This window comes from Mus musculus, chromosome 15 (genome assembly GCF_000001635.26).
Source record: "Mus musculus strain C57BL/6J chromosome 15, GRCm38.p6 C57BL/6J".
NCBI classification, from domain to species: domain Eukaryota; kingdom Metazoa; phylum Chordata; class Mammalia; order Rodentia; family Muridae; genus Mus; species Mus musculus.
In genome coordinates this window covers 73,526,734-73,553,870 of record NC_000081.6, presented here as the reverse complement: position 1 = coordinate 73,553,870, position 27,137 = coordinate 73,526,734, and the positions used below count along the sequence as shown (strand labels likewise).

At 48.8% G+C, this 27,137-nt stretch overlaps 1 protein-coding gene across 3 annotated transcripts in view; it reads right to left on the bottom strand.

Moving 5' to 3' along the window:
• The window catches only part of Dennd3 (DENN/MADD domain containing 3), a 59,683-nt gene that overhangs the window by 18,372 nt on the left and 14,174 nt on the right, over positions 1–27,137 (bottom strand). For 2 of the 3 annotated variants that reach the window (NR_152151.1, NM_001081066.1), the window contains exons 5-13: positions 25,844–25,955; positions 20,933–21,052; positions 20,392–20,610; positions 16,460–16,581; positions 13,023–13,178; positions 11,055–11,151; positions 9,410–9,513; positions 8,726–8,925; positions 6,229–6,750 (exon numbers count right to left, since the gene is read on the bottom strand). Coding sequence is in view for 2 of the 3 variants with exons in the window: in NM_001081066.1 (NP_001074535.1) it covers positions 6,229–6,750; positions 8,726–8,925; positions 9,410–9,513; positions 11,055–11,151; positions 13,023–13,178; positions 16,460–16,581; positions 20,392–20,610; positions 20,933–21,052; positions 25,844–25,955 (1,652 nt within the window). In the remaining variant the exon portion in view is untranslated. The remainder of the gene's footprint in view (positions 1–6,228; positions 6,751–8,725; positions 8,926–9,409; positions 9,514–11,054; positions 11,152–13,022; positions 13,179–16,459; positions 16,582–20,391; positions 20,611–20,932; positions 21,053–25,843; positions 25,956–27,137) is intronic. The other variant, XM_006520252.1, reaches the window with a different exon arrangement.

Here is a 27,137-nt window from a genome sequence, read left to right as displayed (position 1 = left end):
CATGTGCAGGCTGTGGAGGATGTGAGAGGTTCCAAAAGATTAAGGAAATTTCCAAATAACAAGGGCAGCTGGGGGCCACAGGAAGGTGGTCTAACAAGGAAGATCTGTCATCAGTTAGGTAGTACCAGAATGTATGCATGGGTATGTCCACCAGGTGGCGCCATTTCTAATTCTTTTTCTTTATGCTTTACTAGTCAAAGTAGTTGAGCAATATGTATTTTAAATTTTCTTCTCTTCTTTTGCAGAGATTGGGGGTGAACCCAGGACCTTGCCCATGCTAGGCAAATATTCTTCCACTAAGCTACACCCCAAGCCCCATGTAAGCTTTGAAGTCACTGGATCCATCCAATGAGAAAGTAAATTTCACCTGGGGCAGGGATACAGCACTCACCTGTATAATGTTTAACACAAGCGACTAAGGAAGACAAATAACAGGGAATGGGGTGACCCCGTGCATGGGACAAGCCTCTGCATCCTTTTACACTAAACAAGGAGTCCATTGAGGTGATTGACAGCTCGATAGGCATCCCCAGCTGGAGACCTCCTCTGCTACCTTACAAACAGCCTACTGGGGTCCCGGGGTGCAGACTAACAGAGCTCAAACGAACCATAAGCACACATTACGCCCATCAGACATCACATGAGAGGTCTTTCAGTTATATGTGGTGCAGGAAGAGACCATAAAACAGAACAGGGAAGGCGAGACCACGCCAGTGCCCGAGAGAGTGAAAGAGCCAGGGACCCTTCATGTGCGTCCCTGAGGACAGACCCTCTGAGCACCCACACCACAGCAGTCAACGGGGCTGCACACAGTAAGGCCTTTGCACCCACCACCCAAAATGTCCTCTTATAGACAAGTGGCCTTCCTGTCCTTGGAAGTGAGGGGCTCCTGTGCTCTGGACATGCACAATGGGAGCAACAAGACTAGGGACAGCCCATTAGATGGAAGGCAGCCCTCTCCCACCTGCAACCAGCACGCCAGCTAGCCATGGATGCCACAACACTCCCACGTGCTTCCCCAGCCCTGCGCATGCCCACAGCCACTATGTCCGCACATGGTCACACGCATGCTCAGTTTGTCTGACAACCCGCAATAGTCTGCAGGTGCATGATGGCCACACCCACGGACAGGATGCCCACTCCTGTGGATCTCCACTTTGTCACCCACCTCCCTCCACAGCCCAGCCCCGGCTCATCCCAGCAGCCTCCAGGCAGCATCCCCATGAGAGCCAGCTACAGACACTGAAGGTGGCACAGGGAGTGAACAGCCAGTCCTTGTGAAGCTGCAGTGCAGAATGTGTATTCTCATCAGCACCGGGCTTCACATGAACAAACGTGTATGAGCATTCTAAATACTAAAATTATATTCTTTTGGATGGGACTGGGGCACTGGATATTGAACCCAGGGTCTTGTGGCACAGCCATGTCTCTTGGAGATGGCAAAAGTCGTGAAGCCAGCACAGCTGTATGACACGGTTCCAGCAAAGCTGAGCCGAATGCTGTGACCACTGTCTGTCTGTCTGTCTCTCACTTTTAGGTTTTGGTCTCTGAGTGTTGTACACGTGGGGACTTTCTGTGTTATGATTCATTTTGTGTCTTTTCCCGAGAAAATTATGTCTGACTCTTTTTAGGAACGTCCTAAATTTACTGTCCCTTCTGCTTTTAGGGATAGAAAAGCATCTGTTCCTATTTGGGAGCCTTCCTTACGCCCTAGAGATCACAATAAACACTAAATGAGGCCATTATTCCTGGAATCTTCTTGGGGTGTCTGCCCCTAAACATATTCAGACAGTATAATTGGAACAGGGTAAACTCAGAAACAGTTGACAAACTCCCACTAGCCAGGATTGGTTACAGATTCAAGGCCTCTGTTTACTGTATGCTTAGAGCTCTCTGAAAATGTGGTTTAAAGACAGGAGTCATAGAGGGTACAGCCCTGGGGGAATAGAATTTAGTAAATAGATTAAAATAACTTTTCCTATGTTATAGCATAGATGAAATGAGAGAGTAAGGGGAGTATTAGTATTTGCTATTCATAAAACGACCAGTTCAGATATTTTGTTTGTCTAGAGTGCTTTAAAACTGCAAACGCTGCCAGCCTAAAAGCAGACTGTCTTATATAAACGTGTTTGCTTTGGTGGAGGCATTCTTTAGATTCTTTGAAGTTATAGGCCGATAATGAAAATGAAATCTGTCCTATTTGTACTTTTTAATTGTGACTGAACTTGTAGCCCCAGACATGTAATGAAAAATCAAAAGCACATGTCCAGAGACAAAATGATATAATCTATACTTCTTAGTTAACCATTCCAATGGTCTTTGAAACTGGCTGGGCCTAGCCTCTACCAGTCTCGAAGCTCTCTGCTGAGCTATGCCCCAGTCCTCATGTGTACACTTGGATCTCACCGAGTTCACTCTAAGATGGGGTGGTGGTTTGAATATGCTTGGCCCAGGGAGTGGCAGTTTTAGGATGTGTGGCCTTGTGAGAGTAGGTATGTCAACTGTGGGTGTGGGCTTTAAGACATTACCCTAGCTGCCCGGAAGTCAGTCTTCTGCTCCCACCTTATGATAATAGTCTGAACCTCTGGACCTGTAAGCCAGCCCCAATTAAATGTTGTCCTTATAAGAGTTGCCTTGGTCATGGTGTCTGCTCACAGCAGTAAAACCCTAATTAAGACAGATGGGAACACTCAGCTTTGCCAAGTTCTACTTTCAGTGTGGCCACTCCACTTAACTAAAACACGCATAGCAGTGACAGTGGGGTCCTGCCCCTTCTCCACTTAAGGAACCACATAACTGAAGGCCACTGACAGCTCATCGGCCAGGTCCACAACTACAGAACAAAAGATGCCCAGGTGCAACTCACTTCCCAGGTTCCCAGGCACCTAGGGGGTGATGTCAAATGCCACCACATACAGAGGAGGAAGAAAGGCACTGAAAGGCAGGTTTTCTTCCTACACCAGGGTCCACCAGCCATTGAGTAATTAGGTGACCAGGCCATACCAGCGCTGAGGACGAGCAGAGGGACCACCAGACATGCTCAGCCTGGTGCCATGAGAGAATGATAACCATATGAGTCTGAGTCACTCCTTTCAGGCCATTGCACAGAGGGCCCCTGGAGGACAGGGGACCCTTAGAGTCTTCACATCCTTATGAGGTCACACATTGGGAAGAGGAAAAGTGTGCCCGTAGGCCCCTCAGGGTCTTTCTGTGAATGCCTTGTCTCCCTTCACATAGTAGCACACGCATAGCTGTCCACACCCCCTGACCCCAGGCAGTGCAGGCTATCCCACAGAGGCCTGAGAAGTATGCGTTCTACTGCACCTGGCTAGTGACAGGTGGCCCATCATCTCTGTCTCTCCCAAAACAGTTATTCCTCCGGAAATGCAGATATCAAGTCTCTCCTATAAGTGACGTGGTGTTAACAGGAAACTGCACACCCCCTCCTGTGGGCTCTAAGCCCTTTCAGGGTCGTGTGCCCAACATCATGGAAGTTCAAGTTTACAGCTTGGGGAATGATGACCAGAAAAACATCGCACATGCTCAGTAGAAAGCACATTCATTCTCCAGATATTTTCTATCTGCAGATGGTGAACTTAACGGACAGGCTGACTGAACCTGGGTGGCCAGCAGAGTCCGGTGAATGCAAAATTCAAGTGCTCGCATGGGATCAGATGAGTGAGGACACAAGCCAGGCGGTGTTAGCTCACATGGGACAGGCAGACCACTGGGGCAGTGAGGCAGGCACTGTCAGGCAGTGGGGGGCACTCGGTCAGGGTGCTGGCACTCAGCTCAACCAAGCTCCTGGCTCTAAGCTGAGGAACCAGCTTACACAGACCCTAGGGACAGGTGTCAGGACCTTCCCAGTTAAAAGACAATAGACGAGCTGGGCTTCCTCCCCATGGCCAGCAGACAGAACAGATGTGTGTGTCAGTGCAGGTAACATGGTTCAGTGAGAAATAAATTAGGATCGCAAACTTCCACAGATGGCAGGACACAATCCGTGAGTGTACAACATTGCTGCGTGCTGTGTGTGTGGAGGGGGACATCTGTCATCAGAGGTTTTAAGCAGAACAGAAAGCAGAGCCTGGGTTGGGGGCAGTGCTTCACTGGGGACACAGAGCAAAGCCAAACCCAAGAAACAAGGGCCTCGTGGTGACGGGAAAGCCTTCTTAGTCAGGTGGGTTCTCCTGGCACCTGGCACGCTGCTTCTGTGCTTCTGGGCATGCGTGAGTGCTTTAGCTGAGCCATGGCTGTGTAGTCACCGGGTAAGCACCGGGTGAGATGCCTCTGCAGAGGCAGCTAGCCTCACGTGTAAGTCAGCCATCTGCATCATGCAACCTCACTCTGAACGTGTGTGCACTTTGGCTGCGCATACCATCCAGCCATATAAACACCAGCAAAAGCTGCCTAAGACGCTGACTTGGACTTGAAGCTAGTGGGTGTTGTGAGTGATAAGTGTCTTTAACATATGAAGTTTTCTGCTCTTACAGACACATACTGGTTTCATTACAGGGGAAAAAAAAAGAGACTTTTAATATCTTCTTACTGTCGTTACTCAGCACGTAAATAGCAAATTAGTATATCTTTGCATTGCACTGTCTTAGAATATTTTACCTCAAAATTGCTTTTTAAGCTTGAGTCGCTGACTTAAATTTGAGTTGCTGATTTAAAGAAAACCATTAAGGGAATTTTGGCTTGGAATTAGGATGGAATTTCAGATAATTTCTGAAACTAACCATTCAGACAGCTACCATTTTTACGAAGTATTAATGTAAAGTGGGATTCTAAGCATTGATAATTACAAAATCAAAATAAATAGCAACTTTGAAAAACCCTGAAGATGGGCTATGCCCTGCAGAATCAAATATTTGGTCAAGATTTTACAAGATTTTTTTTTCTTTTAAGACAATCTCACTCTGTAGCCCAGACAGACTTTAAACCCACTATGTAGTCTAGCCTGGCCTTGAACTCAACAGTTCTTCCTACCTCCAACTTCCAGGTGCCAAGATTGCAGACATGAGGCACAATGTCCACCTGTTTAACTTTTGGCCAGGTATGAGTGTGAATGCCTTTAATCCCACGACTTAAGAGGCGGCAGCAGGCTGATCTCTGTGAGTTTGAGGGCAACTTGGTCAGCCTGGTCAGTTCCAGGACAGCTAGAAGTATACAGCAAGACTCTGTATCAAAAACAGAGGTTGGGGGTGTTGGGGGAACTGAAGAGATGGCTCAGCAATTAAGAGCACTGGCTGCTCTTCCAGAGGTCCCAGGTTCAATTCCAACATGAGCAACCACATGGCAGCTCATAAATATCTGTAACTCCAATTCCAGGGGATTCAGTACCCTCACACAAACATACATGCAGGCAGAACACCAATGCACATAAATTAAGAATAAATAGAAATAAAATATTTAACTTTCTTTGTGAAAATAAATAAGTACATTCATCTCCTTATGTGGGATATTTGCTTTCATCTGTTTTTTTTTAAATAGATTTTTTTCTATTTTCTTTATTTTATATATGAATGCTCTGCTGCATATGCACCCACAGGCCAGAAGGAGGCATCAGATCCCTTTATAGATGGTTGTGAGCCACCACATGATGGCTCAGGACCTCTGGAAGAACAGTCAGTGCTCTTAACTGCTGAGCCACCTCTCCAGCCCCCTAAAATACAAATTTTTAAGACAGCTTCACACAGCCCAGGCTGTTCTCAAACCTGTTATGTAACCAAGTATTCTTGACCCTCTGACGCTCCCATCTCTCCTCTCTCATGCTAGGATTATAGTTGTAAGCCACCATGCCTAGTTTATTGTAGGTGCTGGAGTTGGACCCAGGGCTTCAAGCATACTAGACAGGCACTATATCCCAGTCCTGCTTCTCTCTTCAACCAATGTTAATATCATATTGTATACAACATAGTTAGAAATACACGTCCTTGTGATTTATTATCAGTCAGTGTTTGCTTTGCACTTATTTGCACTTCCTCTGATTTACCTAGGTCTCATGGGAATCTCTTGGGTGAAAACGGTTATGAGTACGAATTTAAGCAGCCATGCCTTAGGGAACAGTGACAAGGAAAAAAACAAAGCCTGTCCATGTTCAGTGTCCATGTTCAGTGAGGACACAGCTCGTTTTTATACCTTGAATCTTTAGGAGGTTGAATTACAGCTATTGACCTGCAGACCTGGGGGACACTGGTACCCAGGGATGCTGTGGGGCGCTCTTACCGAAGGTCAGTGCATCAAACAGACGGTGGATAATGACGGCGTCCTTCACGATCCCCGACTCCTGGACTCGCTTCACAAAGTCATTGAGTTGCATGTGCTTCTTGGGCAGTTCGAAGTTCTTCACGGCGTCATCTGCCTTGGGGGCCTCGCCGTGCTTATCAAAGACCTCTGTGATGAGCCGCCTGAGCTCAGGCGTCCGCTCGGCCTGGGCCCGCTCAGAGGCCGACATGGATTCCACCGTTCTCTTGACCAGATCAGCCGGGAAGATCCCTATGTCGGTCTTATACAGGTTCTGGAAATCCAAGAGGGCACTCAGCAGTTGTCCCTGCATCAGATGGAGAAGACCACGCAGGTAGAAGTACCTGGCTAGGAGCAGAGAGTCGCCAGGACCCAACAGCGCCATGGCCTTGCTCAGGAGAGTGACGAAGTCTGTATAGTATGCCTGAACACACTGGCTCTCCAGTGGGAAGTGGATATCAGGGATCTTGAACATATATGTTGACTTAGGGGTCACTTTGAGAACTAAAAAACAAACAAACAAACAAACAAGGGAAAATGCATGTAATTAGCATGGTCCTGGAAAAGGCAGAGGCACCCATAACACTGTTGAGGGCAGCTTTGTGTGTCTTGGACAAGAACCCATGTGTTGTGGATGGGCCTGGTGCTGCTCTTGTGAACCAATTCCCTAAGGAATAAAGGAGCCAATCACTGGGCGAGTAAGGACTTCCGAGTTAGACAGAGGAAGAGAGGAAACAGGAGAGAGTTAGGTGTTTTTGGTGGGCACAACATGAGGACAAGATGTAATTACGAGTGTCTCTGGGTTCCAATGGTGGATCTGTCAGGATTTGCCCCTGGAGGATTTAGATTTAATAAGGCTTCCAAGTTAGGATTTTAGTTGTTGTGCCTAGTGATTGAGTTACTGTTGTTTCAGAACTAAGTTTGTGTTGTGTCTTTCTTCACGGAGGTGGCTCGTCTGGGTTCAAGAGAGAAAGGTATGATGGCAAAACGTGGGTTTGCTTGATGTGTACCACAAAGGTCATGGGGGATTTGAAGCCTGGGGTTAGTGTGGTAGCAACCCACCAGGAGGAACTTAGCAAGCTGGGTGGAGATGTTCCAGGAGCTCCAGGCCAGAGAGTCTTCTTGAGATAAAAACAAGTCGACCATTGCCTGCTACTGCAGGGCCGGCCAGCCCACCAGTAAGAGAGTTGCTGGTGCATGCCAGCTCATTTTTTGTTATTATTATTTCCCGCAACACCTACATGCCCCTTCCAGGGCATTCCCAATACCCCAGAGGTAAAGAAGAGTCCATTTGTTCCCAGAGAGGCAGTAACTATTCTCCATGGGACAATTATGTTTTTAAAACTATGAATATTAAGTAAAAATGCTAGGACTGGGCCCTTGAAGATTAAGCTGATAACCAAAGCCAAGATATGCCTGCTAAGTAGGGCCTAGCCTTTAGAAGCATTTGTCACCTTAACAGTGGCCTGGGCAGTGGTAGCCCAGTACTCCCACTGCAAAGATTCGAAAGGTCAGGACTAAAGAGACCGGAGCTAAGTGCCACAGGCATTCTGAAGCCCCCTGGGGACTAAACACTGACCAAGAGTTGAAGTCCCTCTCCTCCTAAAAGCTTCCTTGGAACAGGGGACCAGAGGTAGCCACTGCATCCACACCCATGCGAGAGGTGGTCCTTTGGCTATGGAGGCTGGAGGAAGGTGGAGCCCACAATGGTCAGGGAGCTCAGATGAACACAGAAAAGGCAGGCAGACTGTGTCCCAGAGTGAGTGTGCACACACCTGCCAAGCCCAGAAAAGGAACTGGTCTGTCTGAGGTCAGACACCCAGGAAGTGGCTACCAAGGGGCTCACACCTCCTCCTACTGCTCTGAGCTTTGAGACTTTTTCATTTCCATACTGTCTTTTCAGACAGACAGCCCGAGCTAAGACCAGCAGCTGCAAGGCCATGCATGGCACCCAACAATCTTCCGTACCCAGTAAGGACTCTGTGGGACACACCGTAGACGCCTATGATGTCACACAGACCAGGAAGAGCCTTGAGAAGGTTTTGCAGAAATACAATAATAGCTTGTAACTATCTAACAGCAACCTTTAGGAAGGGACTGGTACCGACCAGGGGCATCCCATCACACATCTGTAAATACAGACATGTATTTTATCTATCACACACACAGTGGTGGGGGCAGAGACACAAAATAGTTTTTAAAAACCAGTTTTTTGGATTTTTTTCCCCTGTTTTTATGGAGGCACGAACTCAGCCTCACTATGACCACATTCACACAGGGTAGCTTGAAACCCAGACTGGTCCCGAACTCACAAGCACCAATGCTGCACCAGACCCCTGAGCTGCTAAGATAACAGGCATTTACCACCATGCCTGGCCAAAATAGTTTATATTCTTAAGAACATTCCCTCCCTCAGAAGCAGGCTATGATCTCTAAGCTGCAACACTGGGGGAATAGACGCAGGAGGGTAGCACCTCACCTGGACTGCTGCTTCTGCAGTTTGAGGTGTCCATTATCCGAAGCGATGAGTTCCTGGGAGGCAGCTCGGGCAGGGAGATGTCCTGCAGGTTGGGCATGCTGACCACCATGCGTCTGTGGGTGATGTGCAGGGGTGAGGCCTTCCTGGAGGCCATCTTCTCCACAGTAGGTCTCCTTGGACTTATCAGCATCCTGTCTATCCTAGGGAAAAGCAAGAGTTCACTTCATGGGCACGAAGATGTAAGTGTGAGCCTCTACTCCCTATCGCACCCAGAGCAATGAGCAGGGTGAGAGGCATGCACGGGTAAGAACCTGTCACTAAGTCCAGCCTCAAGTAGCTCAAGGGGAAAGGACAGAGGTTCTCAGCCCACAGTCCCAGAGATGGACAGGGCACGGTCGTGGGTGATGCACACGAGATATCAGGAAAACACAGGGGAAAAAAAATAGGCCTGTGAATGGGGAACATGGGAAGGAAATGAAGACGGACAGAGATCAGGGTGTGGCAGGATGCTCCGCCAGGCACACAGAGCCTGCCTGCACGCAATGGGGACACACAGAGGATGCACCTTTGGAGGTTCCTGGCGAACTGCTCAATAGCCCACTGAACTGATCATCTGTATGTCCAAATGAAATGGACGTATGAACCCTCAGTCCCCCAAAGAGGACCTCGAACAGAGCTAGGCACCTGTCCTCCTCAGACTGAGTGTCGAGGTCCATCCGAGCAAAGGCGTCCATCCTGCCGTTGAGCCGCGCCTTCAGAAAGGAGTGGAACATGTAGGTGTCCAAAACCTGCATGTGAGAAAGGCTGTCATGCTGCGCTCATGGTCCTCCGGCCTCCATCCAAAGCCAACAGCAGCCCCACTGAGGCATGGCCTCTCCCCCACCGGCTCCACTGGGCAGGAGTCTGTGCAAACAGGAAACTTCACAATGGATGCATTTTTATTTTTATTATTTTTAGTAATGTGTCTGTGAATATATGCAGGTGCCTACAGGGGCCAGGGGAGTCAGATCCCCCGATATCTGAGATTATGGGCTCAGGGTAGGTGCTAGAAACTGAATACAATCTTAGCCATTGAGCCATCATCTCTCTAGGCTTGCAATTGGTTCGTATGGACACAGAGATTCCTAACCTGCACCTAAAAAATCACGAAAGCTAAAAAAGCCCAGGTCGCCTGGCCACTAGGCCAGCTGTGCTTGTGCTATATGTGCCCCGCATCCCAGGGACCTCTGCACACTCTACAGCGCCCAGACTAGCTCTGTCTGCTTTGACAGGCTGCCTCAGGAACCACACAGCCCCAGGATCCTGACTCTACAGGGGACCCCCCTAGCACCGCAGCTGTAGTTGTTTCCACCCGGTTCTGTAGGTAAGCATTTGTCCACCGGCAAGCAAGCTCTCGGACTACAGGTTCCTCCCAACAAAGGCAGGAAGAGGAGGTAAAAGGTACCCAGATGCACAAGGTGGGGCTCCAGGAATACCCAAGCCAGGTATGCAAAGGCAGGAAGATGCAAAAGAGAAACAGGCCACACAAAGGTTGAAGGGAACAGTCTGAATAGCTAGAGAACCCAGCGCTGGTATGGAGAGCCCTGTTCCGGATGGTGGGTCCACAAACCGACCTGGGTTACTATAAGAAAGTAGAGGACACCAGGAGGGTCACAGGGCAGAAAAGGAGAAGAGAGGCATACGCAAGCACCATGAGGGAGTCATACCAGTTAACCCAAGTGGCTGGGCTGTACCCTGGAGGCAGGCAGCTCTTCCCACCTCAAATATGTCACAACAGACCCATGGGGTGGGGGGTGGGCACAGGGCTGCCTGCCAGATCAAAGACCCCTGTGCTCTGTACACTGGACAAACCAGTCACTAAGGGTTGGGCAGAAACAGAGGGCTCCCCCACAAACCTAGGCTAATGTCAGGAAGCTGCCAAGACACAGCTAAGGTCCGTCTCTGAGAGAAAGAAAGGACTGGTGCTCTCAGACTAGCAGGGCAATGGCAAGGAACCCTCCCAGGGCCACGTTCTCCTCACACACAGAGCAAAGGCTGCCTAGGCTGAAGTCAGGGAAAGGGTACCTGATGCCCTGACTGAGGACATGGTCACCCAGGAAGGCACATGTGCCACAGTCCATCAAACCACATGCTTAATACTGTGTCTCTTAATTAATGTACTATACTACAAAGCTAATTTAGAAATAAGGTAGCAATGGAATCAGACAAAAAAAAAAAACTTCTGAAAAGACCAATACAATAAGACATGATTAGATCTGGAAAGGCCTTTGAGAAACGGTTCAACAAGGAGGAATAAGTGGGTGGAGCCTCCCAGCCCCGCCCCTCTTACCTGCTTATAAAACTGCTGGTCCCCTGCCGCTCTTGTCTTGAGAAACTCCTCGCTGTTGAAGACGCGGTGTTCATAATTCAAGTGATTCTTCACTTCCCTAGCAAAGAGAAGGTGGGCCACGCACTCAACCACCACAATGCCCAAAGTCATGCTGTCCAGCAGGAGAATGGTGCTGAGAAACACACTCTTCGGAGCTCACTGCATCCCAGGATGACAGCATCAGGATGGACTGTGTGGTCCTCATCACTTCTCTAACCAGGAAGAAGCTGGGAGACAGGGCCACTGCCTCCTTGGACCTCAGCTCTTTATGCCAATTAAGGCTCAACAATCAGCTATCATGCTACAAAAACCACTGAGTTCAGAGGTCAATTTGGAGTTAGAGGGCATGGAAATGCTGCCCACAATGCAGCCACAGCCACAAGTCTATTTAGCCAAGCTTCTCCACTCCATAACCTGTCCCACAAGCCCATGGGACCTCAGTTTACAATCTCCCCAAGCTACAGAGGCATGCTATAAATACTCGACAGCCTGCAGGGTATGGCCAGGTGGATGTGCCTGGTGTCTTCCTTCCATTGTGAGAGAAGACACACTCATCTAGAGTCTTACAGCCTGGAATCTTCTTTTCTTCCTGCTGTTTTGTTTTGGGCAGAGTGAACAGTCTTATGTTGCTCATGCTGGCCTCAAACTTGGAGGATAGCCTTGCACTATGGGTCTTCCTACCTCTGCCTCCCTCCTAAAATTCTGGGATCACAGGCTTGCACCAGGATACTTGGTTATAAACTGTTTTGTTCTTGTTTTGCTTAAAAATATATAAAGACACTCAACTGCTTCAGTTATAAAAAAAAATTGGTCTCCCTGGGGCTGGAGAGATGGCTCAGCAGTTAAGAGCATAAGAGACCTTCCAGAGGTCATGAGTTTAATTCCCAGCAACCATATGGTGGCTCAAAACCATCTGTAATTGGATTTGATGTGTTCATTTGGTATGTCTGAAGACAGCAACAGTGTGCTCATACACATTAAATAAATAAATAAATAAATAAATAAATAAATAAATCTTTTTACAAAAAAATGTACCTCCCAAGAATAAAAAAGAAACATATCCAGGACCACACTTTTAGCAAAAAAACAAAACAAAACAAAACAAAAACAAAACACCCAAAAACAAACAAACAAAAAAACAATACAATCTGTCTCTGACACACCACTTCATTTTCTTACTAATCAATTTGCTTTCTGTAAGTGAAGACATCAAAAAAACAAAGCTGTTTAAGTTTCAGTTTGGAAATAATCAGAGTACTACTGGGAGGGCCATGGCTCTCTGCCAACCCCCTCCCCTGAGTGGACAACCCTTCAGAAGAGACCAGAACCTGCATCAAAGCCTCCTTCTCTGTGGATGCACGGAGCAAGCAGCAAGAGAGGAGCAGGATGCTACAGAAGTAAGAGTTGGAAGGAAGAAAAGGCCCCAAGCCGTGATACAACTCCTTAATCGATGCGTGTTGAGTTGTTGGAAGTAACAACTCAGCTCCTATACAGTGTCACATTCAACACACAAACTGTACTTGACTACTTAGCTGACGCCCCGGGGCTCAGGCAGCACAGGCACACACCATGAAGTGGGCAATGTCAAAGAGCTTCCCGGCAGCAAAGCACACACTCATCTGTCCTGAGCCCCTTGGATGGCGCACTGGCTGGTTTCTGAGTCCTGTGGCTATGGCCCCCACCCTCCCAGGTATCTCTTCACTTCTGGGACACACCATCCCTGGACTGACCCTGAGCCTTCAGCCAGAGCACATGGGCACCATCTCCCAGGAAGCCACCTTGGAAATAGCCATTTAAGTGTCCAGTGATAGGAGAGAGAGATATTGAAGACTGGGAGGGTGTTGGGCAGGGTCAGAGCAGACCCTGCTGCACTTGTCATGAGGAAAGGCTGGGAAATGAACTCAGTAGCCACTCCCAGATCTGTGATACCTGAAGATGCCAACGAGCAGCTGTAGAGTGATGTGCTGAATCTTGCAGTTGAGAGTCTGCTGCCAGGCTCGGCGGCGGGCTCGGCCCTCGTTCAAGTCTGTGCTGGCACTCAGGTGGGCAAGGTGCAAATCCGGGTGCAGCTGGAGACTCTGGACTCTGAGGAAAAGCAGGCTAAGCTGAGTACCTGGTGTGACGTGGGCAGAGACCAGGTAGACAGTTCAAGATGCTCTGATGCCCGTCATCAGTGAGGGAGGGCATTAAGGGCCCAGGGCTACAAAAGTTAATTCCCAATTCCAAATGTTACCACATGAAGGCCTCGCTTCAGACCCAATCAGGCCTCCTTCCAGGACACAAGACATTTCTGTGTCAGGGCTGCCAGGAGTTCCCATGGTTCCCGTGGTTCCCAACAGTGACCCATCAGCGACCCAGCAACATCCTTTGCCCAGGCAGGACCAGAAGCTACTCTGATCCTGAGTGCCACCATTCAGTGGTCTGGCATAGAGCGGCCATTGGCTCATCTGCAGGTCCTCAGGCACAGAGGAACTTACCCAAAGCCAAAGCCACCACACAGGCCTAGGCCCTGGCCTTCCTATCAGCATTCAAGCCCATGTTTTGAGAAAAGCTTGGTGATATAGGCTCAGTCCTCAGCATTTCAAGGACATGAAATCTGCCCAAGGGAGGCCCTGGGCATTAGCAAACAAGCCTGTCATTTAAAACAGGCGGGAGCAACACAAGTCTGGTCCACAAATGTTCTTTGTGCACCCACTGTGGGTCAGGCACAGACTGTGAGTATGGACCAGGCAGAGGCCCTACTGCATGGATCTTACGCCAGAATAGGGGGAAACAGAAAACAGAGAAGCCAGCCACAGAGCAGAACACGATCAAGGCCAGTGGAGACTCCCTATGGTGAGGCTATGATGGTGAAAAGGCAGACTATGGGAGGAGGGTGCTCCTGTGAGAGAGTCTGACCCTGCTCTGTAAGAGGCAAGGTACATGGCCCCTAGGGGTAAGGCAGAGGAGATGCTCTTGGGTGCCCACGGTGAGCTTGTAGGGCCTGGCATGATTCAAAACCACATGAACCATAAAGGAGCAGGTGCGGGTTGGTGTGGCTGCCCTGGGTAGGTGTCCCAGCCCTGCTGACCTGACCAGTGAGGCCTCACAGCTCCTTCCCCGTGTGACAGGGTTACGGCAACTGCACATAGCACCAAACTGACATTCGCCAGGCAGAGCACAGAGCAGGGGACAGGAGGGACAGAACACCAGGGACTCCCCTACATGAAACACAGCGGTGCTGCCTGCAGTGTGGTGGTCTTCTGTTTGGGCACAGTTTGGAGTAAGAAGCTGTTCCCTGTAGAACCTTGTCCTCCACACACACACAACACACACACACACACACACACACACACACACACACACACAGAGCCGGCACTACCAAAAAAGGGGCCCTTATTCCTGACCTACAGTGAAGAAAGCTTCTTATCAGAAGAAAAGGAAGAGCATTGTGGCCCAGGACCTCTAGGGGAATCTGGGAGAAAAAAACCCTACTGCCCTGTGTTCCTCCAGCCAAACATGTGTGTATATAGGTGTTGCTCTGTCTTCTAGGACAGTTAAGGAGCCCCCACAATGGCCTGGATCGGGCTTAGAAGTATATGGATCTGTCAGGTTTATAAAACAGTGTTCCTGGACTGAACCTCTGTGAGATGCTTCACCCACAGGCACATTGGGGGGGCGGGTGCTGCCAGCCACAGCAGGGACCCAACCCCACACCCCTGTACTTGGGTTCTGAAAAGCAAGCATGCCAACCATGCTAGGTTCTTCTGCCAAAGCAAACAGCACAGCCAGGTCAGCGTGGAATGACTCTGCCATGCTTATCAAGAGGAATATGTAAGAATCCACTCAGGAGCCTGACCCAACCCCCCAGGCCGCTGCAGGAAGATGGCTATAGCTGTAGCTCCCGCAGCCGTGAACTCCCCATGTTTTCCCTACCATCTCTTTGGTGTTTTGCCTGCATGCATGCCCGTGTGAGGGAGTCAGATCCCCTGACACAGTTACAGACAGCTGTGAGCTGCCATGTGGATGCTGGGGACTGGCCCTGAGTCCTCTGGAAGAGGAGAGAGCCAGTGCTCTTAACTGCTGGCCCATCTCTCCAGCCTGACTGCGGAGTCTTTCATGGGGCTTAGCATGTGCTGAGGCCCTGGGTTCTAACCCCACCACAGATCAAAGAACCCAGCTTTGAGAGCAGAGGTGTTTCAGGTGTGAAAGTCTGAATACCTGCATGTACCTAAACATATATGCATATAGTATATACACCTATGAATATGTATACACTCGTCATATACTATACATCTCAGTGCTGGACCCGAGCCTAAACACCGAGGTCATTTATATGAAGACATAGATGAAGGCACTTTACCACGGTTTTGGTTTTGGTTTGGTTTGGTTTTTTATTTTTCTAGGCAAAGAGTTTCTCTGTGTAGCCCTAGCTGTCCTAGAAATCACTCTGTAGACCAGGCTGGCCTTGAACTCAGAGATCCACTAACCTCTGCCTCCTGAGTGCTGGGGTTAAAGGTGTGTGCCCCCACCGCCTGGCTCATAAACCTGTGTTTTGAATGTGACCTGTCACATGAGATTGGATGAAACATTTTTTTCCTGGCCCAGAGTCAGCATTCAGAATGATACAGATGTTGAAGTATTTTAAAGCTTGGATTTTCAGACTAGAGATACTTTACCAACAATTAGCAGGCACCATCCAGGAAAGGGAATATCCACAGGGCCAGCATGAGAGCTTAGGAAAGCCCAGCACACATGCTCAAACACAATGCCCTGGCTTCCCAGCCCAGTGTTCCAGGACCCCCAACAGGAGGACCAAAGGGGACCAGAGAGCATATCTATACCTTAGCACTCAGAGGCAGAGATAGCAAGATTGGGAGTTTGAGGCCAGCCTTGACTACATAGTGAGACCCTGCCTAAAAAACATATAAGGGCTGGGCTGTAGCTCAGCAGGTGAGCATTTAAAATACACACACACACACACACACATACACACACACACACACACACACACACACACACACACACACATATCCTGGTGTGACCCCTAGAGCCAGGCCATGGTGGTTCATGCCTTTAATCCCAGCACTCAGAAGGCAGATACAGGTGGATCTCTGAGTTCAAGGCCAGCCTGGTCTATACAGAGAGATTCAGGACAGCTAGAACGACATAGTAAGACCTTGTCTTACAAAAGAAGGAGGAGGAGGGGGGAGGGGAGGGGGAGGAGGAGGAGGAGGAGGAGGGGGAGGAAAAGGAGGAGGAGGAGTATTATTCAGTACAATGCCCAAATCCTAACTACATAAAATATACATCCCAATGAGAAATTAGGGAAGTGGCAAACACAGACTTGGAACCCAGGCATGCTCAAACATACCATTTCACATTACCTCTGAATGAAGGTCTGTGCCAGCAGAAGGGGGACATCAGGAATGTCTATGTTGTCGTCAGAAGACTTGGAGCAGGTGACACTCCCGTGGTCAATGTCAATCAGGACCAAACCATCAGCTTCCTGGAAGGCAGAGGTCAACATAAGACTCCCAACTCTGCACACACCTTTAAAACGTAAGACTCTGACTCTGCACATGGCTTGAAAACCCTACAAATGTACTTGCAGTCCCTGAGGCAGTGCCAGGGTTAGGTCATCCTGCTCCATGCATCCTCCACAGAAGTGCAGGGTGCTGGGAGTTCTATCGATGGGTAAATCTGATTCAATGTGCCTGTCTCTTACTTCTCTGAACTGCGGGAAAATGGCCACAATGTATGCTTTACGACAGTATCTGTTCTGTTTACTCTACAACCTTCATAGCTACCCACCTCTGAGTGCCGTGTTCCCACTCCAGGTTAATCCACTGTCTCTTCCTCCCTTTGGCCTGTGGCATCCTTTATTCTACTTTGGGTCCCTATGATTTTTGACCGCTCTAAGGAGCCCCTGTGAGCGAGCTCACCAAGTATGCCTTGTCTTTCAGCTGTCTTAAAGGGGCGTCTGGATTGTGCCAGGGCTCAGAATCCCTTTCCTTGTTGAAAACAGAGCCATTCACCTGGATGCGGACCACAGCCCTTCTCTGAGTTTAGAAGCCAAGCAGGTTGTCAAGATTCCGTCATCCCTGGGACAAACACTACACGTAGTACTTCAAGGCGCCTTGAAGGAGCATTCTGGAACTCCCCCAAGTGTACTACTACTCGCTGCCTAGTGTATCACTCCGCTGTCCAGACAGCTCTGCCTTCCAGGATCCAGACCACAAGGTGAAGTGACCTCAATACAGGGGTGGAATTTCCGAAAGTATGCACACTGGGGGACTTCTAAAGTCTTGTCTGGGACAGCAAGTACTTGGCATGCCCATAGGTCTAGACCCCAAGACTCTCAAGTCTGCAGAGAGAGACAGGGACACTCAGAAGATGCCACTCCTGCTGTGGCCCTGATCCCCACCCTTGGGTGGCATATGTAACCTGCGCAAACATAACTTGTTCTGGGCCCAAGTCTGACTAGGCCAACATGGGTCCTCAGGTTAGGCACACAGTGCTGTCCTCCGGGTCGACACCAGGTGTGTGCAAGAGGTGGCCTGATTGGACTGCTCCAGGGGCTCCTAGGTTCTTTCCCTGCTAACCCCATCCATGAGAATTGTTAACATCAAACAGGCCCAAACTGCTGCTCTTGGAATCTTCCAGAACAAATAAATCACAAAGCTAGTTTCCTGCAAGATTCTTGACCGGAATTGCTAAGTAAATATGTCTGGGGAAGGAAAAAAAAAAGCTTCCTGCCTGAAGAGCCCAAACAAGACGGCTTTTCATGAGTGACATGAAAAAAAAGAGAGAGAGAGAGAGAGAGAGAGACGATTTTAAACATCAGAGCACTGCCCATCTTTTCTGGTCCACAAGGCACTTGGGGTGAAGTTCTCTGCTTACAACCCCCTGGGGGAGGTCTGAATGGCCTCTTCCTAAGTTATTTTCCACAGTGAGTCACTGGCTTTGGCAAGAATATACAAGCCTGCCCACCCGTCCACCCACAGAGGAGAAATGGGACAGCTCGGGAGGCGGGATTTCCTCTAAGTTTCTAGGAAATGGTGAGGAGGACAGAAAAATCTGAAAGAGGCTGAGAGCAGAGCCAGGAAGCCCAGGAGCACTGGGTGTCCAGTGTGTCCCCTTCTCTGCTTTTGCCCATACACAGAGTGCTCAGAACACAAAGTCAAATGCAGGACATGGTGAATCATAAGTTCAAAGCCAACCTGGGCTTCAACAGTGAGTACTGAGCCAACCTGAGCTACACATCGAGGCCCCCTCCCATATTCATCCATTCTCTCTCTCTCCCTCTCTCTCTCTCTCTCTCTCTCCCTCTCTCTCTCTCTCTCTCACACACACACACACACACACAATTTAAAATAATAAATTTTTCTAAAAAAAAAAAAAAAAACCAAAGCCGGGCAGTGGTGGTGCACGCCTTTAATCCCAGTACTTGAGAGGCAGAGGCAGGCGGATTTCTGAGTCCGAGACCAGCCTGGTCTACAAAGTGAGTTCCAGGACAGCCAAGGTTATACAAAGAAACCCTGTCTCGGGAAAAAAAAAAAAAGTTAGATGTGGTGACACAAATCTATAATCCCAGCACTTCTGCAGTGAGATGGACAGTGGAGGCAGGAGAATTACTCAGAAGCTCATTAGGCAGGGAGCCTGTCCTTCACAGCATAGAGGCAGAACCAAGAAAGATCCTGTCTCGCCATGGACAGTGCGAACTAACTTCTCAACATTGTCCTCTGACCTCTACATACATGGCGAGGCATGTGGCATGTATCCCACCACCACCTCATACATACATAAACACACACACACACAAATAAAATTTCTAAAAAGGAACAAAATGAAGCCAATTCAATGCCATTCTCCCTGTCCTATGGAGCCGTCAGTGTGCACATAAAAAGATACCAGATGCCACTGGTAACTGGAAATAAATGAACACTGGCCAGCACTGAGCTGCCAGGTTCCCCACCCACGGGAGCACCAGGACTAGAAACAGTAGGTGCCACCATGAGACAGGACTGCTTGCTGTGTCCTCAAGTCCAGCAGCTGCCTTGGGAGAGGCTGGCAAGGCCTCAGAAGGTCCTCGGCATAACTGCCATTACAGCTAAAAGAGAATGACCCCGTCATCTGTCAATCATCTTCAAGCTGACGGTTGGACCCATCTACCCTGGATCCATGACAGATCACAATGTAAACACATCCCAGAGCCAGCACTGGGGAGGCTGAGGCAGAAGAATGCAGAGAGGGCTTGAGTGCCCTAGGAGGCCACAATGTGACACTCTGTCACACACACACTATCTGCAATCAGCTGCACAGTGACGCTCCATTCAACTCCTATAGTATGCCAGGAGCTACGCTGTGTCTCCTTTGATCTTCACTGTAGCAACAAGATTGACAAAGTTGCTGTCCTTTGATGGTTGAGAGAGAAAGAAATTCACTATTTCAGTAAGTAGGAGCCACACAGGGCAAACACCACGACCAGTGGATGCCTCTAACACTGTGAGCGGCCTGCTGTGCGTTCACGCCAACTGTTACCAAAGCACAGTGGAGACAGTTAAAACAGCAAAGCAGGGCTGGAGAGATGGCTCAGTGGTTAAGAGCTCTGGCTGGCTGCTCTTTCAGAGGTCTGTCCTGAGTTCAATTTGCTGGCATGCATGCAGATAGAGCACTTATATACATTAAATAAATAAATCTAAAAAAAAAAACCAAAAGACACAAAGCAGAAAGCATGCTGCGGTGACAACAGAGTGGCCACCCACAAGCCAGCTGTGTGCCAAGATTGGAGCCCTGTCCCTAACACGTTGCTGCCTCCCTTCACAGAGAGGGACTGATTCATCCAGGTTACAGGGCTGATGAGCAACAGAGGCTGGAGGTAACACCATTGCCTGAATGTCTGTCCCCCCCTCAAAGTCTACTGTAAGCCCCCGGCACTGCTCTGAACCTAAGCGGACTGGGAGGTACCACAAGGCTCTGGACCTTGAATTGCAGGGGTTCTGATTTCAAACACATCCCGAGGCAGAGAGAAAAAGGAAAGAGAGTGAAGAAGACTGCACTGTATGCACACGTTCATAAGAGCCCAGGAGCAGAGGACATGGTACACTCCATGGTGTCTATGCATGTGGACACATGTGTGTGGTGTGGGGCCCAGAGCACGGGAGCCTCCAGACAGAACAGTGGTGCCCCCCCTGAACTGCAAGCACGTTCTTCTCTGTTTTTCACTGCATGGAGATGCAGAGTGCTTTCAATCGCAGCTTCCTGCACAGTGAAGTCACAGGAGTTTATTCCTCCCCATCAAAGTTCCCTCCCTAACCTTTCTGACTTCTTCAAAGTGGTCGAGATGACAGCCCATGAGGAAAGACGTGGGAGCCATGACGAAGTCCAGCATCTGACCCGACAGGATGGGCACAAACGTGTGCTGCCACTGCAGCGGGTGGAGGTAGGCCACAAAGCACTCGGCCATGAGCGTCAGCAGGGCCCAGTCTGAGGAGAAGAACACGATGCGCTGTTCCGTCAAGATACAGGTCAGGATCTAGGGGAGCAAGAGCACTGTTTGCTTCCGGTTGCTTCCGGCCGGACGTGGGAGGCCCCTCCCCCAAACCAGAGGCTGCTCTTTAGCCTCGTCCTGCATCCTATTTACAAAATCAAAGTCTGAGATGCTTAGAGACACTGCTGCATTACGTGTCGGGTCTAAGCACAGGGCACGAATACACAGGTTCCCGGGTTCCTGGTTCTGCGCTTCCTTTTTGGCAGTTCTGGGGTTCACACCCAGAGGCTGAGGCCAGTTCCCCACCCCCACTATAAAACCCAGTCCAATCCTGTCTTAACAACCACTGCTCCTGGCGCCCACACACCTGCAACACTTTCTCAGGCCGGAAGCACAGCAGGGGCAGGTGAAGGTCCAAGTCGACGATGGGGCTCTCGGGGTCCGCTCGAGAGGGAAAGACGACCTGCAGCGGCTTCATGTTAAATATCTGTGAGGACCAAGGGCTACTGTTAACTCGGAGAGCAGTCTACAACAGGGGTCAACATACCCTACATTCACTGTTTGGGCACAGAAAAGCAGCATTAGAAACTGTCGCCAGGGTTAGGGAACGGCCCGGCTGACAGAGCACTTGCCTGCAAACATGAAGTTCTGAGTTAGATCCTTAGCACCCATACAGAAACCCAACTGTGATGGTTATAACCCCAGTGGGAGGCTGGGCACAGCGGCACATGACCCCAGCCCTCAGGAAGAAGAGGCTTGGCAGACCTCTGTGAGCTTCAGGGCAGCCTATGCTACACAGTGAAGCCCTATCTAAAGGAGGAGGAGGAGGAACAAGAGGAGGAAAAGGAAAAGGAGGAAGAGGAGGAGGAGGAGGAGGAGGAAGAAAACCATTAGCTGGAAAGAGTCCAGCGGCTAAGAGCACTTGTTGCTCTTACAGAGGCCCTGGGTTTGGTTCCAAGAAGCCACACAGTGGCTCATAACCATCTGTGACTCCAGTTCCAGGAGGCCCAATGGCCTCTTCTAACCTCCATGGGCACCATGCACACACATAGTGCACAGAAATACATGTGGACAAAGCACTCTTCACACTAAAAAAAAAACCTAAAAAACTTAAATAAAAAGAAAAATCACCACCATCACCATCATCCCAGTGCCGGGAAGGCAGGGACAGTAGGAGCCCTGGGAAGGCAGGGACAGTAGGAGCCCTGGGAAGGCAGGGACAGTAGGAGCCCTGGGAAGGCAGGGACAGTAGGAGCCCTGGGAAGGCAGGGACAGTAGGAGCCCTGGGAAGGCAGGGACAGTAGGAGCCCTGGAGCTTGTTTGCCAACCAGTATGGCCTAATCGAAACCCAAAAAAGTCGGTGAGCCCCTGAGAAATGCCGTCTGAGGCTGCCCTCTGACCTTCATAGGCATGAGCTCACACACACACACACACACACACACACATACATACCTGAACACACACGAACACACATACTCAGTGCATAGAAAGGAAAGCACCCAGAGAGGGCAGCCTAGGACAGGACAAGCTAGATGACAGTCAGGCAGAAAGGCAGGTCCCAGTGACCTATGCTGGGACCTGAACCCAAGCCTAGCACAGGCCAGCCAAGTGCTCTGTATGGACTCACATGCCAGCCCTTAAGTGACATTCTGTCTTGTCTTTTAGATAGGGTCTCGTGTAGCCCAGGCTAGCCTTGAGCTCACAATCTAGCAAAGAATGACCTCGACCTCCTTATCTCCCTACATCTAACTTTCTTAGCCCATTAACTAGTCAGCATGCTGGTCACCAAAGAACAAACCTTAGTCTTAACCCAGACATTTGTCCCAGCGTCTCAAGCTAAATTGAGCATGCTGGAAGAAGACTGGGGTATTATGTGCTTGTATTAGCTACTGAAAGCACATAGCCTAAGTATTCTCACCGAATACCCACAGTTCTTTTCAAACTTGTAGCTCAGAACACTTTATGGAAGACCTGTTACTCTTATTATTTTGAAATAACACTTCAACTTCAACTCCACGTTCACAGAATGCCCAAGCGTGCTAGGAGACCCAAAGTGGTCATGGGAGAAATCGAGAAGAAGTTTTGGTCCCTGCAGCAAGATATGAATGTGCGGCTATACTTCCATCCACAGTGCTGGGTGCCTTTCTCTACCCAGAGAGAGTAGAAAGATCTGAGCGCAGGCAAAGCAGACATCAGGACCAGATCAGATGGGGAGCAGTACCGATGACACAAAGCCAAAGGAGTTGGGGACACACACTCCTCAGACTTCTCAACAGTCATGCTTGTCCCTGTGTCAAGTTTATCTTCCTATGAAAATGTGGAAAACAAGAAAATGATAGCTGGGCTTCAGTTGTATTATTCTTTTTTTTAAAAAGAACATGGTTGGTGATGGTGGCAGCGCACGCCTTTAATCCCAGCACTTGGGAGGCAGAGGCAGGCAGATTTCTGAGTTCGAGGCCAGCCTGGTCTACAGAGCGAGTTTCAGGACAGCCAAGGCTACACAGAGAAACCCTGTCTCGAAAAAAAAAAAAAAAAAAAGAAAGAAAGAAAGAAAGAAAGAAAAGAAAAGAAAAAGAAAAAGAAAAAGAAAAAGAAAAAGAAAAAGAAAAAGGAGAAGACAGGAAAAGAAAAAATGATAGCCTCTTGGAGGTGACAGTGCCACCTCATGCATTCTAATAATACACGGGGACTCTGTGATTGCTAGGGCAGGGGTGTCTCCAGGATCAGGACCCATTTCAAATGAGGAGGGTGGGCCAGGTTCATGGCTGAACACTGGCCTAGCATGTCCCTGCATCTGAATACTCAGCACCACAGAGAAAAGGAATAAAATACATTTAGCTGAGCCTTGTGGCTCAGGCCTATAATCCCAGCTATTTGAAAAACTGAGGCAGTGGAGTAATAGTTCAAGGCCAGCCTGGGCTACATAGTAAGTTCATGGCTAGATTGGGTAATTTAGGAAGTTCCTGTCTCAAAGTCAAAGAATGTTTGCCAAGTACTGTAAGGCAGTGTATGCACCCAGCAGAATAGCTACACAATAGAAGAGAGATGGGAGAACATGCGTAGAAGAGCTAAATCGCAGCCTCTTTTAAGAACACAGAGGAAAAGCTAGTGGCCATACCCATGGGATCGATGTGCATGTGTGAAGCTGGAGCCCAGTGGGCCGGGGATGTGAGGCACATGCAGCAGACAGTGAGCCAAAGCAGGGATGCAGAGCTGAGTTAAAGATGGGGGCTCTGGAGAGGTGGCTCAGGGGTCAAAAGCACACTTGTTGCCCATTCAAAGGATCCAGGTTTGAATCCCATCACCTACATGGTAGCTTACAACCCCCTACAAACTCCAGTGCCAGGAGATCCTATGTCTTCCGGCTTCTGTGGACACCAGGCACACACACGGGGTACATGAATATATTCAGACAAAAAACTCATCATACACATGAAATTAAACTGAAAACATTTTAAAGATGTGCAGTGGGAAGCCATTGAAAGTTCATGCAGAAAAATAGAATGGGGCTTAGAAGCCTTTCTGCTGTCTGTAGCCGCTGAGCAGGGGACATGTGAAGGGAGAACCAGCCAGCTAGCAAGCGGGCTGTGCCTTCTAATCCCATGTGAGAAGGCTAGTGCCATGTCAATGGAAAATAAACATGGAAGGGAACAGTACAGACAAAACACCTGTACACAGGAAAGCAGTCTTTCAATGTATTAATGAAAATGCTGGGTAAGATTCCTTCCAAGCTGTGGGGTAAGGTATGAGACAGGAGCTTATTTTGTGTTTTGACTTGAGTTCCTTCCCTAATATAGTTTTTTATGTAAATGCACATTTTTTTTTCTTTTTCTTTTCTTTTCTTTTTTTCTTTTTCTTTTTTTTTTTTTTTTTTTACGTTTTTCAAGACAGGGTTTCTCTATGTAGCCCTGGCTGTCCTTGGAACTTACTTTATAGACCAGGCTGGCCTCAAACTCAGGGATTTGACTGCCTCTGCCTCCAGAGTGCTGGGATCCAGGCTTGTAAACACACACATTCTAAAGGTTTGTGGTGCCAAGCAGTTCAGATGAAGGACTCCCCAGCCTGCACCTACATCATGGCTACATTCCTTGTGATGTCTCAACAAAATACATGTCAGGCCAGGCTTGGTGACACACACCTTTAGTCCTAGCCTCTGGGTAGATCTCTGAGTTCAAGGCTACCCTGGTCTGAGTTTCAGCCAGCCAAGGCTATACAGAATGAGACCCTGTCTCAAACAAACAAATAAAAAACAAACAAACAAACAAACAAAAAGTGGAATCATATAGTCTGTGTGTCCAGAGCAGACAGGAAGTGATGAGCAGTACCCATTTGCACAGAGCCACAGCCTCACCCACCACTCAAAAAAAGAGGAGCATGAAAAGGTAGGTGCAGGCTGCCCTATCTCCGACTTGACTTCTGTTACAGTCTGAATGTGGTATGCACCTAACAGGCTCTTTGTTGTATACCTCATCCCCAGCTGTTGATTCAGTTTGGACAAATAAGGGCTAAGCCAGGCATGGTAGCATGTGCCTTTAATCCCAGCACTTTGGAGGCAGAGGCAGCTGGATCTGAGTTTAGGGATAGCCTGGTCTACAGAGTGAGTTCCTGGACAGTCAGGGCAGCAGTTCTGAAACTCTGTCTCAAAAACAAAAACCAAAAAAGATTTCAGGACAGGATGACAGAAGAGAGCTGTGGGTGGGCCTCTGGCCACTAAAGCCCAGACTTAGTCTAGCCTCTGCCTCCTTACACTCCAAGCCACTGCCACACATTCTTACTGCCAAGAACAGCACTGTGCCTTCCCAGCTCCCAGCAGGATGGGACAGTCCCCAGAGCCAACCCTCTGGGAGCCTGAAAGAGCCAGTAACATTTCTTGGCCGGAACCCAGGTGGGGAAATACCTGTCTGCTGTTAAACAATGCAGTAAGGCAAGCCTGGTACCCAACATCCAAGACACAAAAATGGAAAGAAAGCTTCGAACTTAGGTAAACTAAAAGGACTTCCTGAGACTGAACACTGGACTATGTAGTTTCTGAAGAGCAAAAGATGGGATCTCACGCGTTAATACTAACAGACCCATCACACGTGGCCAGCTCTGCCGGTCACGCCATTCAGCAAAACCCTCAGGTGAACATGCGAAGCCATTCAGTGAGGGTTCCAGGGGACCAGCATCTGGAGAGCAGGCTAAACATGGCTGAAACCTGAAACAGTTTCACACATTTAGATTCTGCTGCCTTCAACACACTACGGAAGAGCCCAGCCCAGTTCCAGGTCTCATTTACCAAGTGGAGCGGCCCAGGCGGTGGACTAGGTATTAAGGACAGTCGTGCAGCGAAATCCTTTATGTGATTGTCAACTTCAAAATCTTTACAGAGCTTCAGATGAGTCAATAAACTGAAATTCAAAAAACAAACAATAATGTCACAAAGTACAACTGCACTCCGACGGCCACCCTTCGTTTAGCCGTGCTAATCACGCAGGGGATTGTGGGGAAAAGATGGCTTGAATGTGTGTGTGTATAACAGAATGCACGGTACGCTTCCGTGAGAAACATGACATTCTGAAGTGCATCCATACTTCTAAAGTAAAACTTGAAAATGTCCGGGGTGGCCAGGGATGGCATACAGAACTATGACCCCAGCAGTCAGGCTGAGACAGGAGGACCCAACCTAGGCTACACAAAGAAGTCATGTCAAAAACGAAAAACAAAACAAAACACTGAGTCAATCGAGAAATAACAAACAAAACAGGTAAGTGGCAGCCTTGGAGCAGAGGCCTGTCCCGGGGGAGCTAACTGAAAGGCAGAAGACCTTGGAAGTAGTCACAGAGGATACAACTGGGGAACCTACACAGAAACTTGGTCTTCATTACTGTATGCGAAAGTGCAGTTTGGTACCCCAAGGGAGTGGGTCAGTGACAACTTGGCCCTAAGGAGGGAGCTCTGACCAGGAAAGAAAGTGACCCTGCCTACAGAATTATAAAGCACCTAGAGGTTATGGTTGAGTGGAGATCGTGCTGTTTTCATGGGGCTAAGAAAGTACCCATGGGGCCCCAGCTTGTCAGGCAGTCCCCAGGAAAGTCAGCTCCCCCCATCACAACCACAGTCAAGCACTTCCCATTTTACATAAATACCAAATATAACTCCCCACAAGACTTATGTTAGGACATAGAAAAAGCCAGTATTTGGGGCTGGAGAGATGGCTTGGCAGTTAAGAGCACTGACTGCTCTTTCAGAGGTCCTGAGTTCAATTTCCAGCAACCACATGGTGGCTCACAACCATCTTCGTGAAATCCAATGCCCTCTTCTGGTATAAAGACAGTGTACTCACTACATAAAGTAAATAAATCTTAAAAAAAAAAAAAAAAAAAAGCCAGTATTTCTTTTTCTTTTTTTTTTCTTTTTTTTTTTTTTCTGAGACAGGGTTTCTCTGTGTAGCCCTGGCTGTCCTGGAACTCACTCTGCAGACCAGGCTGGCCTCAAACTCAGAAATCCACCTGCCTCTGCCTCCTAAGTGCTGGGATTAAAGGCATGCGCCACCACGCCTGGCTCAGTATTTCCTATTTTTATGTATTGTA